This window comes from Lissotriton helveticus, chromosome 7, assembly GCF_964261635.1.
Source record: "Lissotriton helveticus chromosome 7, aLisHel1.1, whole genome shotgun sequence".
Taxonomy (NCBI): Eukaryota; Metazoa; Chordata; class Amphibia; order Caudata; family Salamandridae; genus Lissotriton; species Lissotriton helveticus.
In genome coordinates, this window is record NC_136068.1 from 540,598,702 (window position 1) to 540,616,003 (window position 17,302).

The following is a 17,302-nucleotide window of genomic DNA, read 5'->3' on the forward strand; positions in this document are numbered from 1 at the left end:
ATATCACAACAAGATATGGTGGGTACCCCATGCCACACAGAGATCACAAAAGTCCCCACTGCACACTCACCAACAAACCACGCTTGACCGGGTCGCAGATTTGCCATCAGTTGGGGGACAATGCTGCTCTGCATGATGTGGGCATCATGTGCGGAGCCAGGAAATCTTGCACACACATGGGAGATGATGTTGTTTGCCAGGCACACCACCTGCACGTTCAGCGAATGGAAGTGCTTGCGATTCCTAAAAACCTGCTCACGTGCCCGTGGTGGAATGATAGCGATATGTGTGCCATCAATTGAACCCACAACGTGTGGTATGTGGGCCAGTGCATAGAAGTCTGCTTTGCACACATCGGCAACCGCACGTGCAAGCTTCAGGCACGGATGCTTCAGTTGCAACAATGTTCTATCACTGGCGCCACCATGGCGGTGCACGTACTCAGCGGGGGAGGTGCAGGCCTATACACCCTTTAGATGTACTCAATGGACATGCCAGTTCATGTCCCCTCTTACAGTCACATTGCATCATCCACCGTACACCGGCCGGAGCGGCCGGGCCTAGGACGGCCGTGCCGGCCATGTCCACAACCGCCGCTCATGCACATGTTGGTGTGCATGAGGGGGCCAAATAATCCTGCCTACTGCAATCTTAGCTGTGTAGTGTGGGCTCGACATATTTTCAGGATTGTGCATGGCGGATGACAGATACGTGTTGCCCCTATCTGTGTGACAGGCCAACTGTCCACTGACTTACACCCTTTTGTCTCCCATCATGGTAGGTCAAGCTGCACCTTCGCAAGGACGTGTGGAGGAGCATTGCACGTGAAGTACGGGCATTGGGGGTGTGCAACAGACGACATACACACTGCCACAAACGCTGGGACGACATTTCCAGGCTGAGCAAGAATGTAGCGGAAGTGACACTGGGGATGATTCCAAGGACGCCATGTCTGGCCCGACGCTCCATGACCCCTCTCATGCACCGTATCATTGCTGTGACGCATCCTGACCTGTCCGAACGGCTGGGTGTCGATCAACAGCAAACTAGCGGTGAGCATACTGTCTGTGCAGGAAACTTGTGAGTGCAATGCATGTATTGGTGCACAGACACAGTATTGAGTTCCGTGGTGCGTATGTATCTCTGCGATGCCATGTTGGTCCCATTGGGTGGGTGTAATTTGACATCCAGGTCCGGCATGTTGACACGCCACTTGCTTAGTAGTTGAGTGTTGAAGCACATGCCCTAGTGGTCCGTGGCCCCATGGCAAGAAATGCGTGCAGATGTACGTGCTCCTGCCCTGTTCGCATGCTGTACATGTGTCACGGCCACCAACGCTTATGTAATGTGAGGATGACTGGTAGAGGTGGGCCGTGTGCAGGATGGGGGCTACAAGAACTTTGTCAGCTATGGAATTTGGGAATCCTTGTCCTTCTGTACATGAGTGTGCCCATGACTTACACCTCTTTTATGTGCATTTCAGCTATGACAGAGGACACTCAGCTACAGACGGAGGAGATTAGTCGAGGCAATGAGTCCGGCTCAGACTTCGCACACACGCAGACTGACACAGAGGAGGGCAGCGCCGGAGAGGGGGACAGGACCGTCCCTGAGGACTCGCATGTGGAGACACCATCGTCCTCATCTTCGGAAAATCTTGGTGAGCCACCACTGTTGTCACAGACTGGGAGTGGGCAATCATCACCTCCTGTCGGAACACAGAACACAGGGCCCACACTTCCGCCAACTGCACCATGTACTGTTCGTGCCCGCAGGAGTAGGGGGGGCAGAGTGGCGTTCGGTGCAGGCACCGCTGCCCCTGCCACGGTGAGCCAAAATGCACTGTGTGCTGAGGCCGTTGATCTGCTGCGACAGCTGTGTGTGGGGCAGACCAATATGACAAATGCTTTCCAAGACCATGATAGGAAGTTGGGGCAGGTGGTGGCATTCATGGAAGGGATGCATGGCGATCTTGCTGGTCTACACAGGACAGTGCAGTCATTGGCAAGCAGTGTGTCGTCTGCAATAGTACAGTCGCATGGACAGGGTGCTACTTCTGTTTCCCCATCTACACCACTGGATGTCTCAGGGGGTAGTGATTATTCTGAGCAGGACTCAAATACAGGTTATTGCACTAGAAGCAGCGTCAGACAGCACGTCAGGGCATGCAGGACACAGACACCATCCCCTAGGTCAGCAAAATCTGTTCCCGAAGACAACGTCAGATACACTGGAGTACACACACAGGATCCACAAGTGTTGTTGGGGGACATGCCTTCACATGCTACACAGGCATTCAACACAAAAGGTACTCCCAAGGCAAGGGATACTCACAAGTCCATGGACAGTCCCTTGGACAAGGCCACTCAAAAGACAAAGGCACCTCAAAAGAGCAGGGAAAGTCCCAAGGGCAGGCCCACAACAGAGGAAAGGGCCAATCCCAAGGACAGGGACAGGGACAGTCAAAAGACAAAGGCACCTCAAAGGAGCAGGGAAAGTCTCAAGGGCAGGCCCACAACAGAGGAAAGGGCCACTCCCAAGGACAGGGACAGGGACAGTCAAAAGACAAAGGCACCTCAAAGGAGCTGGGAAAGTCCCAAGGGCAGGCCAACAACAGAGGAAAGGGCCACTCCCAAGGACAGGGACAAGGACAGTCAAAAGACAAAGGCACCTCAAAGGAGCAGGGAAAGTCCCAAGGGCAGGCCCACAACAGAGGAAAGGGCCACTCCCAAGGACAGGGACAAGGACAGTCAAAAGACAAAGGCACCTCAAAAGAGCAGGGAAAGTCCCAGGGGCAGGCCCACAACAGAGGAAAGGGCCAATCCCAAGGACAGGGACAGGGACAGTCAAAAGACAAAGGCACCTCCTAAGAGCAGGGAGAGTCCCAAGGGCAGGCCCACAACAGAGGAAGGCCACTCAAAAGACAAAGGCACCTCAAAAGAGCAGGGAAAGTCCCAAGGGCAGGCCCACAACAGAGGAAAGAGCCACTCCCAAGGACAGGGACAAGGACAGTCAAAAGACAAAGGCACCTCAAAGGAGCAGGGAAAGTCCCAAGGGCAGGCCCACAACAGAGGAAAGGGCCACTCCCAAGGACAGGGACAAGGACAGTCAAAAGACAAAGGCACCTCAAAAGAGCAGGGAAAGTCCCAAGGGCAGGCCCACAACAGAGGAAAGGGCCAATCCCAAGGACAGGGACAGGGACAGTCAAAAGACAAAGGCACCTCCTAAGAGCAGGGAGAGTCCCAAGGGCAGGCCCACAACAGAGGAAGGTCCATCTCCCAAGGGCAGGGACACACACAGAGAGCAGGTGTCTACTGGAGACAGGTACACCACAGACGACAAGTCTGCTGGCAGGAACAGGGCACCGACCAAGGCACAGGCAAAATCCAGAGACAACACTCCACCTACGGATAAGGCACTTCCTACGGACAAGGCTTCTGCCAGGGACATTGGCGCAGTCAAGGACAGGCATACATCACCCCTGGCTGCACTGCGGCTGATGTTTTCAAATGTACGCCAAACAGATGTCTCCGCGGCGGAGTCCCCCCATACCTCCACTCCCATCCAGGCCAGTCAGAAGCAGAGGAGGGAGTCCCCTGTTGTTGCATCCCCCATTACACATGATTCTGAGTCCAGGCGGCAGGCACACAGCAAACGACAAGCAGGCTCCAGCACGTCCCCAGAAACCCGATCCCCGGGTGCAGATGCTCCACCTATGGTGGGTGATATTTGTTTAGAGTCACCACCACTTGCCAGTCCTGTCCTGTCCAGGGTGCACTCACATATCCCTAAGAAACGCAGCCACATACAATTGACACCTGGCCACCCCGATGTCGCTCAAGGTCAGCTGTCCCCAGCTCCCAGGGCCACCCTGCCTCCTGGCCCATACAGCCCTGTGGCTCATCATTTCAGTGGTCCCAGTGCCGCAGGTGCAGTTGACTCTCATGTATCAGATGGTGCCACTGCGTCTGTTGTTTGCTGTCATGCATCATGTAATAGCACTGTCTCAGTTGTGCCCTCTCCTGTTGCAGGTCCTGGCAGTGTATCTGGGTCTATGGCTCATGTGTCAGTGAGTAGATCAGTGGCTGTGTTGCACACTCCTGTTCTGGTGCTGGCAGTCTGTCTGGGTCAGTGGCTCACGTGTCAGTGACTACATCTGTGGCTGTGTCTCACATTCCTGTTGCTGGTGCTGGCAGTGTGTCTGGGTCTGTGGCCCATGTGTCTGTCACTCGGGCTGTGGCTGTGTCTCACATTCCTGTTTCTGGTGCTGGCAGTCTGTCTGGGTCTGTGGCCCATGTGTCTGTCACTCGGGCTGTGGCTGTGTCTCACATTCCTGTTTCTGTTGCTGGCAGTGTGTCTGGGTCTGTGGCCCATGTGTCTGTCACTCGGGCTGTGGCTGTATCTCACACTCCTGGTGCTGGTGCCGGCAGTGTGTCCGAGGCAGGTAGTTCACGCAGTCCACCTGATTCTGTGATGTGAGGTGCTGATCACTTCACTCACATGTTATTTCACATGGTGTGTCCATTGTCCATTGAGAACAGCCTTGCACTGTTGTGGTCCCTGGGATGGGTTGGTTGGGACACGTACTTGTGCTGCCTCTGATGTACCTGCTCTGTTAAGCACAATGCCCTGTTGCTGTTCTGATACTGCATTCTGCCCTCTGATGTGCTGCCTCTGATGTACCTGCTCTGTTTAGCACAATGCCCTGTTGCTGTTCTGATACTGCATTCTGCCTTCTCACGTGCTGCCTCTGATGGACATGTTCAGTGCTATGGACTGTTGATGCACTTAGCCCCTCTCACGTGCTGCCTCTGATGGACATGTTCAGTGCTATGGACTGTTGATGCACTTAGCCCCTCTCACGTTCTGCCTCTGATGTACCTGCTCTGTTAAGCACAATGCCCTGTTGCTGTTCTGATACTGCATTCTGCCCTCTGATGTGCTGCCTCCGATGTACCTGCTCTGTTTAGCACAATGCCCTGTTGCTGTTCTGATACTGCATTCTGCCTTCTCACATGCTGCCTCTGATGGACATGTTCAGTGCTATGGACTGTTGATGCACTTAGCCCCTCTCACGTGCTGCCTCTGATGGACATGTTCAGTGCTATGGACTGTTGATGCACTTAGCCCCTCTCACGGGCTGCCTCTGATGGACATGTTCAGTGCTATGGACTGTTGATGCACTTAGCCCCTCTCACGTGCTGCCTCTGATGGACATGTTCAGTGCTATGGACTGTTGATGCACTTAGCCCCTCTCACGTGCTGCCTCTGATGGACATGTTCAGTGCTATGGACTGTTGATGCACTTAGCCCCTCTCACGTGCTGCCTCTGATGTACCTGCTCTGTTAAGCACAATGCCCTGTTGCTGTTCTGATACTGCATTCTGCCCTCTGATGTGCTGCCTCCGATGTACCTGCTCTGTTCAGCACAATGCCCTGTTGCTGTTCTGATACTGCATTCTGCCCTCTGATGTGCTGCCAATGATGTACCTGCTCTGTTAAGCACAATGCCCTGTTGCTGTTCTGATACTGAATTCTGCCCTCTCGTTTACTGCCAATGATGTACCTGCTCTGTTAAGCACAATGCCCTGTTGATGCTGTGATACTGCATTCCTCCCTCTCGCGTGCTGCCTCTGATGTTCATGGTCTGGTGCCCACTTTTCCCATGCTCACGCATACACTGTGATTATACCCCTATTATGTGCAATAAAGGTAGTCAATCATGTCTCGTGGTTTGTCGTTGTCATTCCTGCTTGCGTACTACAAATGTGTATTTCTATTTGCTTCTCATCAGTGGTTTCGGTAACATGACACTCCCCCTCCCTACGTCACGACCCTTGCAGGTATTCCCCTCCATGCAGCCAATGGTTTGTGCCTTACCTGCGTCGGCGTCCATGGTGGGCCAAGACTAGAACGTGGTGGATCGCGAAGAGCATCGGGAAAGCGTGTAGCGCTGGGTCCATGGTGGCGAGCAGCTTGTGGTGGGTATCTCTGCTATGTATCTTTTCTTCGCTGTGGGGAATCCGCCGTGTTCAGACAGGTTGTTTTTCCGCTGCGGTTTTATGTGTAATTTCCGCCATCTTGATTTGGGGGACGGTCTTTGACGTCAGTACGTACGGCGGAGTCTCAGGATGTGTTCCGTCCGCCGCGTGGTCGTGTGTAGTTGGGTGGCGGTGCGTGCTTTTCCGTCGCGGACGGAAATTTGACACTTTTTCCTATCCTGATATGGCGGACGGAGTGTTCGCGGCAGGCGGACACGGAAAAGGCATTTTCCGCGTACTCCAGAACCGTGGTAGCTCCTCCGTCCGCCATCCTAATGAGCCCCTTAAACTGACTTCGGAACTATTAAAGCCGAGTGTTTGTAATAATCAGATGATCTTGGTCAACTAAGACATACAATCATATTTAAAATACATGGAGGGGACTCAAGATAGATTTGTTTTAACACATTTTAGACTGGGCATCTCCCACCAAATGACGAGCTTTTCAGAGATAAATGACTAGTCGCATTGCCTTTGTAAGTACTCCTGTGATGGAAAGTCATTAAAGTAAAGTCAATACTAGTGATATGCTTGGCCCAGTGAATAATAACAATGTAATGTTTTTCTCACATTTCACTTGATTCGTGATATAGAAATCTGTTTTAGGTGAACCAACACATTATGTTTTGGAATTTTTCAGAGTTGCGCAGTTCATCAGTTATTTATTTTAGTCTTATTGAAGACCCACAGATAATGAATTGTATGTTGAAAAAATCATCAACTCCCTTCACTGTTCATTATTTTTTGTATTGGAATACACTGCACTACTTTACATTTGCCTGCTTCATGTTTTGTCTTACCAGGTGTTCTCCGAGAGTATTAGTGATCTAAATAACAGTATGATCCTCAATTATGGATGTGTTGTACACATGGGAAACAAAAAATGGTTGCAGCCCCATAAACACCATATAATAAATGGCATAAACCTTATCTATTTATCTATGTGTGAATATGATGATACTGAAAACAAGGAATATTCTTTCCCTAAGCACGTTATTGTCACACTGTGATTAAACAGTGCTTAGATTATGTCATGGTGATCACTTACCATTTATCGCGGCACTAAAACATATACAAGTTGTGATATTGCAATTACCTATCAGAGCTGTTTTTATGTAGTGGTTATTTCCCATACGTCAGCATTTGAAAGGTATCCCTTTTGTATTTTAATTGATAGCTGCATATGACAAGTGCCACAACTAACATGAACTGTTGCATCACTGTAATGCAATAACTTGTCACGTGCATACATAGACGTCAACAAGATCACTTTTAGCAGTCAGGGCAAGGAATTTTAAATGGACTATGGAATCGTAAAAATATCCAGCAAGGGACATTATTTCAACCATTTGAGAATTAGCCTCTGCACAATAAGTTAGCACTTTAATAAACAGGGACAAAGTATTGTAACTGTGCCATTTTTAAAACTGTAAACTTTTCTTTACTCTTTCAGAAAACAGTGGTTATTATAGCACTTAAAACAAAAATGTGTTTTCTTATTTTAATCAAAGGTTTGCACAATACAATCATCGTGTTTACATCTTTGGATCTGGTCATGAACTTTATCTTTGTGGTAGAGTTAGAATACAACAAAAGAATACAAATCAACCTAGAATTCGAACTCCTTGGAAAGAAAGGCTATTCAACCCTGTTAGGCACCAGCAACTACAAGGTGAAGCTTGGTGATTTGAATTGCTTTAGATACTTGCAAGGTAATCTCCTTTTCAAAGAATATCATGTGTTTTATGCTCTCTTGAAAATTAAAGGAAGGTATGTTTCTCAAGAGTGTTGGTTAATGGCTCTTTCTCATGAACATCTAACAGTAAAGGACTGGGAATCAGAGCTTTCAGTACTTTATGGAAAGGAAAGGCCAGTCCATAACAGAGGGTTGTACAAGGTGTGAATGTAGTTCACATGTGGATAAACGACATTTTGGTTAATACTTTGTTTCCTAACAGAAATCTTTACTTTACCCCAACTCAACTGTCAGATTCACGCTGCGGGAGAAATATTGGAGGTGAGGATGAAAAAACTGCAGGGATAGGTGTTTTAGTGACCTTATCCACCAGCATTGCTGAATAAGGTATAGTCACGGAAGACGTGTAGGTAAATGATGGTGCTTTGATGATACATGGTCTGATAATGACAGCTGGAACACTCAATATTGAATTGCTAATGCATTCAGATTGTATTTTTTCACAAATTGTGCACTGTGTGGAGAGCTTCTGCCCACTCTTATCCCTGTTAATCTTCATGTCTTTTTCTACATATTCAATGTCATCTTTCTTTTCCTTTTTGCTGTCCTTCACTGCTCCTTCATCGTGTATGCAGTGGTGATCTTGCTTAACGCTTCTCAAGCAAGCCGAGTTGAGTGTTTTAAGTTGATTGTGAGTGTGTGTTTTCTGGTGCTTAATAAGATGGGACTTCAGAGTAAACCTCTTCTCACATTCAGTACATGAATGCCACTTATTATGGACTCTTTGGTGATGTTTAAGATCTTTCTTTATATTAAAATTATCATCACACTGTGATCCAGAAAAGCATATTTGGGTTAGTTTCTTCTTCTTTAAGAGATCCTCCATATGAATTTTCTGATGAATGTGAAGATTATCATTCCGGTTAAATCTCTTTGTGCAATAGGAGCAGGAAAATAGTTGCTTTTTAGTGTGGACCTTTTGGTGCCTTTTAAGATTGCCACTCAGAGTGAAGCTCATCCCACAAACACTACAGATAAAGGGTTTTTCTCCAGTATGGACTCTCTGATGTTTTATGAGCATGGACAAGTGATTAAAACTCTTTTCACACATAGCGCAGGAAAGGAGTGCCTCTTCAGTGTTTGTTCTGCAGGGGAGCAATGTTTTTTCATTAAAATGCTGATCGCTCTCTGCGTGATAAAGGTGTCTCTCGTTTTCAGAGGTGGTGCCTGCATGGATTTTTTTCTGATGCCTTTGGAAATTTCCCTTCTGAGTGAACCTCTTTCCACACTGAGGGCAAACAAAGGGCTGCTCTCCAGTGTGAACTCTCTCATGAAGTTTCAGTAGAGATTTCTGACTGAAGCTCTTTTGGCACCAAGGACAAGAAAATCCTCTTTCTTTCTTAGGCTCCCCTTCGTGATGGATTTTCCAGTGCCTTAGAAGATTACTCCTGGTACTATACCTCTTCTTACAGTGAGAGCAGGTGTACAGTTGATCTCCAGTGTGACTTACCAAGTGGATTCTTAGCCAAGACTTATGACTGAAGCCCTTCTGACACTCAGCACAGTAGAAGCGCATTTCTCTCATAGACACTGTCCAATGCCATAAAATATTTGTCTTCACACAGAAGTGCTTTCCCTCTCAGCCCAGGAAAAATGACTTGTTCCTTTTCTAGATTTTTAAGGATTCTGAACTTAATCTTTCATGCCAAACATTTTTTGCATGATTTGCAGAAACAGGATCTCCTTGCAATGTGGATTTTCTGCTGTGATTCTTAATTCACTTTCATGCAAGGTGACAGTCTGATTTTGTTCATGGATCTTCCTCATTAATATTTTGAGTCTGTCGTAGTCCACTGCAGAATAAAAAAAGAATGTTTAAATGTAAACATCAACCAGAAAACCCAAGAGTAAAAACAAAAAGGGCTCAATACACACAAGATCGACTTTGCTACAAATAACTGTTTCTTAGCACAGCCCTTTATACTGCATTGCTGCTCCTTCTAATCACTATAAAGAAGAGGTGTTAACAGTTATCCATTTTATTGGTAATCAATGCACCTACACCAGAATGATGGATGCTGAGTAGGTTGTTCTGGGATTTAAACTCATGACCTGCAGATTACCAGGTGTCAGCAGACAGAATGTAACTTATTAAGCCATCTTGCCGTCAGCCGTGGAATATTACTGTTTGGTAAATGTTTAGAGAGGATGGGGCTACACATTTACAGCAAATGTAAAACAGGTACATCCACCAAATTGAGCAATGCTCTCTCCAAGTGCTTGGTCACTCAGAGTTAAACAAGAACCACTGTGTTATTGCATTCACAAATTGGAGCCAATGAGTGCAATGAATGTATTTATTGGTGTAAATAATGCATAAGTCAAATTAATGAGAAACAAAGACAAGAAGATTCCAAAACATAAAGTATTTAATTAGTTGTATTTCACTGATATACAACAATCCACATTAAATCGAAACTCTTGGGACATCAAAATCCTGAATATGAAACTGGGTAGCAAGAGGAAGAGTCTATGGTTGAAGTAGGCAGAAAGAGGAGGTTGAGAAAGAGAAATAGAAAAATTAATCACTTTCCAAAGGGGCCCCTAGGCAATTGCTCACTTCGCCCTTGCTTTATAAAGTCTCTGCTTAGAAAACGTATTAGTTATGTAGTGGTTATTTAGAGGCTGGGAGATGTAGTACATCTGCCATACAACAGTGAATGCCCCGTGTGGCAACTCTGTGATTCCTCCTTCATCATACTGAGATGTTGGAACCGCTAGGTTTCCCCCAGAGGGGCTGCAACTCGCTCTATTGGTGGAAACCCTTCTACGGGCAACATTTTAGGCCACAGTGACAATCACAGAACCCTATTTAGGATGAGGCAACAAGTCATTGATTTTCCGAGTCTGAGTCTGCCATGTGAGGTATAGGAATCTCTAGCTTGGAAAACAAAGAATGACATTGACATGCAGGAAGAAAACAAGAAAACTCAATATGCATCAAGACCATTTATTTTCTTTTTTTCTGAAACAGATTCTTGATTTGATGGTTTGTTTCAGTGAAACAAAACCATTTGCAAAGAAGTGGCCAAAATAAAATGGCTAATGCTTGATAAACTAATTCACCTTCAATATATCTACTGCATCGGATGAGGTGCTGAAGGTAAACAGAACCCTGCCAGGTAAGTGAGGATTTCTAATCATGATTAATGATCCTCTATCAGGAGAGTGGAGGCTAGGCTTTCCAATAACCCAGTGAGCTTGCAGAATGCCAATTAAATTATAAATGCCAACCTTAGTGTTAATCATTCTATGCATATATATAAAATTATGTGAAATGGTGCTAGAAAACAGCCATGAAGTCTGATAGCTAAGCCTCAAACGGTGAAGAGACATGGAAGTAAAAGTGCCAGAGGTAGTTAAATGCCAAATAGGGCAGAAATACTCAATGGTATATAATCCCAGCAATATTCCAATATTATGAACCAAAGGATTAGAATCCAGTGTCAAACAATAAAACTATAGACAATGGAGGACCAGTTCTGTAACATAAACATTAGGAACATGCCACTCTATTTAAGCATCAGTAGTGCAAGTGCAACCATGCGTTTTGAACTAGACAGAAAAGGAGGGAAAAATAAGTAAAAAGCATTGGCAAGTAAGCATGACTAGAGACAAAAATTAACTATCTTGCCAATGCTCAATATTTAGACAGTCCTAGGAAGCAGTGATCTGAACAGTCTCTTAATAGTCTGAATAACCATTATCATCTAGGTATGTAAACATGTTGGTCTCTTTACCTGGGACACTAACATGGCATCACACAACCACGGAGTCCAGGATCCCAATGTGTGCACAATAAGAAAATGGAATGCTTTCTTTTATAGCAAAACACCACTTATATTAGGAAGTACATGGTGACATAATAAAAGGGTTATCAATGTGGGTTTATGTATCTGCATACAGTAGCAGCTGGCAGGCAATGAGGGTAGTGGGGTGGGGTGGGGCGTGGGACAAAATAATAATAAAAATTAAAAAAACTCTTCCGCCAGCCGTGTCTCTTCTCCGCTTCTCCTGAACCAGGAAGCACCCAGGCTCCCCATAGCCAATCACAATGCTGCAATGCAGCATTTTCATTGGTCTGAGCACCATGGATCAGCACTCAGATAGGGACTGGGGCCTGGGCATGTTCCCCACCAGCTTGTGTAAAGCAACCTGGTGGAGAACATGCAAAGTAGGCCTGACTGGTTGGCCAGGTCAGGTCGGTCGGTCAAGCAGTCATGCTCAATTGAAGTGTGCAAACCATTCCTACCTTGTTGTTTAATCCCTTTTAAAGTGGCACGATCGGTTGATGGCTTAACTTCATAACGTCCGATCGAGAGGACAAAGAAATCGGTTCTTTTTAACAAACCGAAGGGCGGATACCGTTTACTATCATACGCACAACTAAGGTAAAGATTCGATGTCTTATTGAAACATAGCAGGAATTAGCAGACCAATGGGGAAGTGACTGATTACACACTACACTTTTTCTGCAGATTCGCATCGTATCAAGATACAACGCAGGACCAGCCTGTAAGATAAAGCTATTCTAGATTCAAGCGAAAGTTTGGCACACCTTGAAAAAAAGGCAAGGTGAGAATTTGGATTTGGAATATAAACAAGATAGAGCTATTACCGATTAGAAAACTGTATATTTTAAATGACTATAGTGATCTGGTGTTGCCAGTTGTTATAGATATATATAACAAGGTCTGATGTTAGGATTTGATGTTTTTTAGAAACAACCACATACTCCCCGATTTTAGAAAATGATTATACGAGTGCAGAGCACAGAGGAGAACGAGAAACAAAAACCACCCGATATAACAGGTACCCAATTGGATTGCTTTTTCAACATGCCTGATGATATTCCTTAACAAGAAGGAGGAGGAGTATAAACAATATATGTCCTCTTATAACTGACAGGCATATAATAGAGGGGAAGCATAAAATGGACAAGAGTGAATGAAACTCTAGCAGTGATTTATATTATATGATGAACAGGCTTTGTAACATTGTGGATAAGTGTTTAGACGTACAACAATTGAAGGAAGTGCCTATATGATTGTAAAGTGTAAACAATGTACTGATTGATTTTATGTATATTTTTATGGGGAAGAAAGTATTAAATTCATGCAGAGACAGATTAAGTTGTTGTCTTGACAAACGTGGTGTGAACAGTGGAAGGCCATCGAAATGCGTCCACGCTATTATGAGTACAATCTAAAGGATAAGCACCATTCTGTCAAATACAGATAGAATCGTTGTATTAAGCGCAGTGTCTTTGAATCAGCTCGGATGTACACTAGTATTAGACAAAGAGTGTGTCTTACAAGAAGTTTTTTTGTCTGTCTCAATTATGCGGGTCATAATTAATGTATGTTATGTAAATTGTATGTTTTTTTATAATCAATTCAATTGGGTCATTTGTATAATCTGATTGAGTTTGTTACAAAAATCTTTTGTTTTAAATAAAGTGTTAGCGCAATTTGCTACAGAAATTCCTGTATAATCTTTCTGTCAACCACAGTTATTTGTCTTGATTGTGGTGTCAAGGGAAACTTATTTTTTCTTGGTACATGTACCTCAATTCCCTTGATTGATTTAAGGGGTCCCTCTCATATTTGTTCTATCTACAAACCATTCCTCTCCCTGTGCCTCCAGCCCTGGCCGGTCATAACCCAGCCCCGAACCCACGAAAAAGAAATTGACAATACTATGTTATTATCATTTTATTTTTCCTGGTCAAAGAGAAGTGAGACGACACTCCTCCACCTTAGCAGAGAAGCCGCCCTTTCTGCATATGCATTTGCATACACATGTCATGGCACAGGCAGAATAACGGATGTGACCAAACACAACCTTCTGCCTGTTCTTTTGCTAGTGGTAATCTTTAATCAATTTAGTAAAAACCTTCTGTCAAAGAAGCCACTAATAGTTTATGGCCCTGAACATTATCCAGAGTCCTCTAGAATAATATGCCAATGACAGATCATCATAAATGTGTGCTACCCTAGCAATACATCAGCAGGTATTCAGGAGATGGGATTGGTGTCACTACAACGCATGCTTTTACCACGCATGCCTTTACAACGCGGTTTTTACCACGCAGTCCATTACAACGCATAATGCTTTTAGGCGCTGGATAGTGAATTATTTAATTTACTATTCCAACTCCAGTCCCCGTGGATAGCAGGGAAGGTATTGGATAGTATATTAAATACATTCCCTATCCTAGAGCGCCCCCCAGCGCATTGCGTTGTAATGGTTTGCGTGGTAAAAGTTGCGATGTAATGGTAGTGCGTTGTAAAAAATTCGTTGTAACCGTGCTACACCAGGAGATGCAAGAGTTTCCTGACCTGATCAGCTCTGAGAACATAGTGCCCCTTCACAACAAGGAGGCAAGCATGACTAAAGACCCAAGCCTATGTAATAAAAGAGTGATATAATAAATAAAATGTGTACAAGGGTAGGAATAGAACATCAATCAATCAACCAACATTGATCTAAGCATAACGGGAAATACACTGAAGTCTGATAGAAGATACTCATTATGTTCACGAAACAGTATTCAGTCTGGGCCAACAGGATTCATGAGTTAAAGTTTGACTACAAAGTGAAAACCCTTTCAGGTCTTCCCTGTCCAATGAGTGCATTTTGAACCACATAGTACTGATCCTTGATAGCTGGTATGGTATAATTTAACAAGACTAAAAATACTTATGCTCTGGTTGTTTTCTAAGTTCCAGGAGACACAAACATATTGCACTCAAGTGTGACAAACACTCAGATCCTCATACATATCCCACTTGCCAGCGAATATACACCGCCAGAACCCACACCTTCCTCCTCATGCTTATCATACTCTGCAGTTCTCCACTCCCTTGACTTCGCATCATCCACCATTAACTGAAAGCGTTTTTTACTTCAGAAATATGCCTCATGACGATATACATCTTAGATGTCCTCATTCCCATAGCCATAAGCTTCTAAAACACTGACTACACACACAAGATAGGCTGAAGGATCACAGTGATCCACAAATACACCTGGACGTGCCCCCTTATCAAAAAAGCAACATTCAAGTTATTAGAGCTTCTCTCTTCTTATTCCGTATGTCAACATCAAAGGCAGCCCTTCATCCTTATTTACATACAGCCTAGATCCAATTTGTACTTCTCTGAAGAAATCGCTGACCACCTGAAATCCGCTACCATGAGGAAGACCCATCTTACATTTTTGGAAGACATAGGTCTCCCTGAAGATTCAACCACCAAGATAACAAAGGATTCACTTAACACATTCCTCAAAACAGTGGTCATCAATCAACACATTCTCAAGCCTATAGATAAAGGCAACACCATAAGAACTTTATCATACCTGCCTCAATCCCGTGCAAGTCTCCGATATCTTTGGGCTGGAAGGATCATGTCTCTCTCTCCTTCTCAATCCATCATCTCACATTATTGCAGTAACATCAACCAGAAATAGAAAAATAAACGTACTGCTCCTTCAAGGACATCTCCATGGACTCTCTCCAAGATGAACACACAGTCAAAACACTCATCTGCATATAAAACAATGACAGGAACAACCAGTGGGCTAAATGTATCACTCAAAACATAATCCTTAAAACATAACCCATCAGCACCATGGTTGTCACAAAACCTGTCACCGTACAAACAATCCATTCGAAGAAAAAAAAATAGAAAAGGAGATGGACCAACAAATTTTCTGCCAGCCTCATTCAATTAAAAAACTTCACTTTACATGCAGATCACTCATCACCACACCAAAACATACATTCTACAAGACCACCAATTGATTGGCAAACAACAGAAGTAAAGCATTATTCCAGGCAGCTCAACACTATGCTAACCCCTCCCAGAATCTTCTATTCAACTTTAACTCACAAATGTGACACCATAAAAATCATTAGATGCTTCTACAACGTCAACTAAACAACCATACTCTCTCAGGTGCCCATGTGCTCTACTTCCAGGTAGACTGCCTTCAGCACCAATCACAGCATGAACTCACCAACATCCTCAACTGTCAGTTAGCCACCACCAAGAAAGACAATGTACTACCATCATCCACAATGTAATCTCTCTATAGAGATGCACTCAGTACTGTCAGGACTTCACTCACTCAAGGAACCGTTACAGACAGCCACGAAAACAGGACACAGGGCCAAATTACGAATTTGGTGGTCTTAGGACTGCCGTTGCATCAGCATCAGATTCACCGCCTGCCAACTTGGCGGTCCTGAGGTTCCGTGAATTCTGAACCCGTTTCATAAAGGTCATTGTTTTGTTACGAATTTGGTATTAGCAAACCGTAACCAGTTAGTACGGCAAGCATGAGGGTTTTCGTCACGTTACACCGACGAATTCACTACGTATTTAGGGATTCGTTCTGAACCCCCGGGTTCCATTTTGTATACGGCAGCCATTTTGTGGTTGCCCTCACATAGGCCAATGACTTCGGCCAAACGAGTCTCTAGCACACGTACACTTTAGCTGACTTCTGAATGACCCGAGTGAACGACCCTCTTGGCTGAAGCCGAACTTGTTAGGCCAGTTCCTTTACCAGAAGCTGATCGAGATTGAGGATCAAGGCACAGTAGATCATAAACACTTTATTACACACAACTATGTCTTATCGGACTCACACCTGTCTCTGCTCCTTTCTTTATGACCCGTTTTACGATGAGGAGGTGCCCGTTTTTATGATGGGTTCGATCGACCTGTCTGATGAAGAATGTAGGATTCGACCAATGATCGATCGTGGGCTGGGCAACTGAAAAGTGGGTTTTACCGTCATGCGATACCTCTGATTTGGAGGCATGTGATTGGACAGTTTGTAAATGTAAAGTATTTGTCTGGAATGTGATTTTTGGCATAAAAAGGATGGCTTGCTTTGTAAAAATTGAGCAGTCTCCTACGAATATAGAGCCATTGTACTTCGTGGACCTCTGTTTCTGGTTGCAGCCAATAAATTCGATCTTTGACGTCACCAAGAAGATTCCGTGTCTCTGTGTTTAGAAGACAGGTGAACCCGGAGACTTTGGGCATGTCCCCTGACGCCGCTGGGTCTTAAATAACCCGGTTCTTCATTTGGCGCCCTTCAGCGGTACCGGTCCAAGCCTGAAGATCGTGAGGAGCTTCGTGTGGAAATTCTGGAGGAAGGCCTGCCACTTCATTGACCCCTGTATGTCATCATGGTCCGAAAGACTTTGTTGCGAGGTTTCCCGCTTTCGGACGGCTACAAAGGACTGCTGCCCTGACTGTCGCCCTGTCTTGGAGCCTTTGATGATTTGTAGAGCGAGACGATAGACGGATCTTCTGGCGACGTCATCGATACTTCAGTTAAGTATGAGTGTAGCGTCTCCCAGTCCTTAGTTTTGTTTTTGGGTATCCCTTGGGATCTTTGATTGCAAGCTCCAAAGCCGAGGGACTTGTGTATTCACGAGACTATCGTATTCGATACTCCCTTGAAGTTTGAAGCTAGACTAGAGAGC

The 17,302-nt window shown here is 45.0% G+C and overlaps 1 protein-coding gene across 1 annotated transcript in view; it reads right to left on the reverse strand.

Moving 5' to 3' along the window:
* Positions 1–7,417: 7,417 nt before the first annotated feature.
* LOC144766864 (uncharacterized) overlaps positions 7,418–17,302 on the reverse strand; it is a 179,928-nt gene continuing 170,043 nt past the window's right edge. The window contains exon 2 of the mRNA XM_078650576.1: positions 7,418–9,590. Within this exon, the coding sequence (XP_078506702.1) occupies positions 8,021–9,322 (1,302 nt within the window). The 5' untranslated portion in view covers positions 9,323–9,590 and the 3' untranslated portion in view covers positions 7,418–8,020. The remainder of the gene's footprint in view (positions 9,591–17,302) is intronic.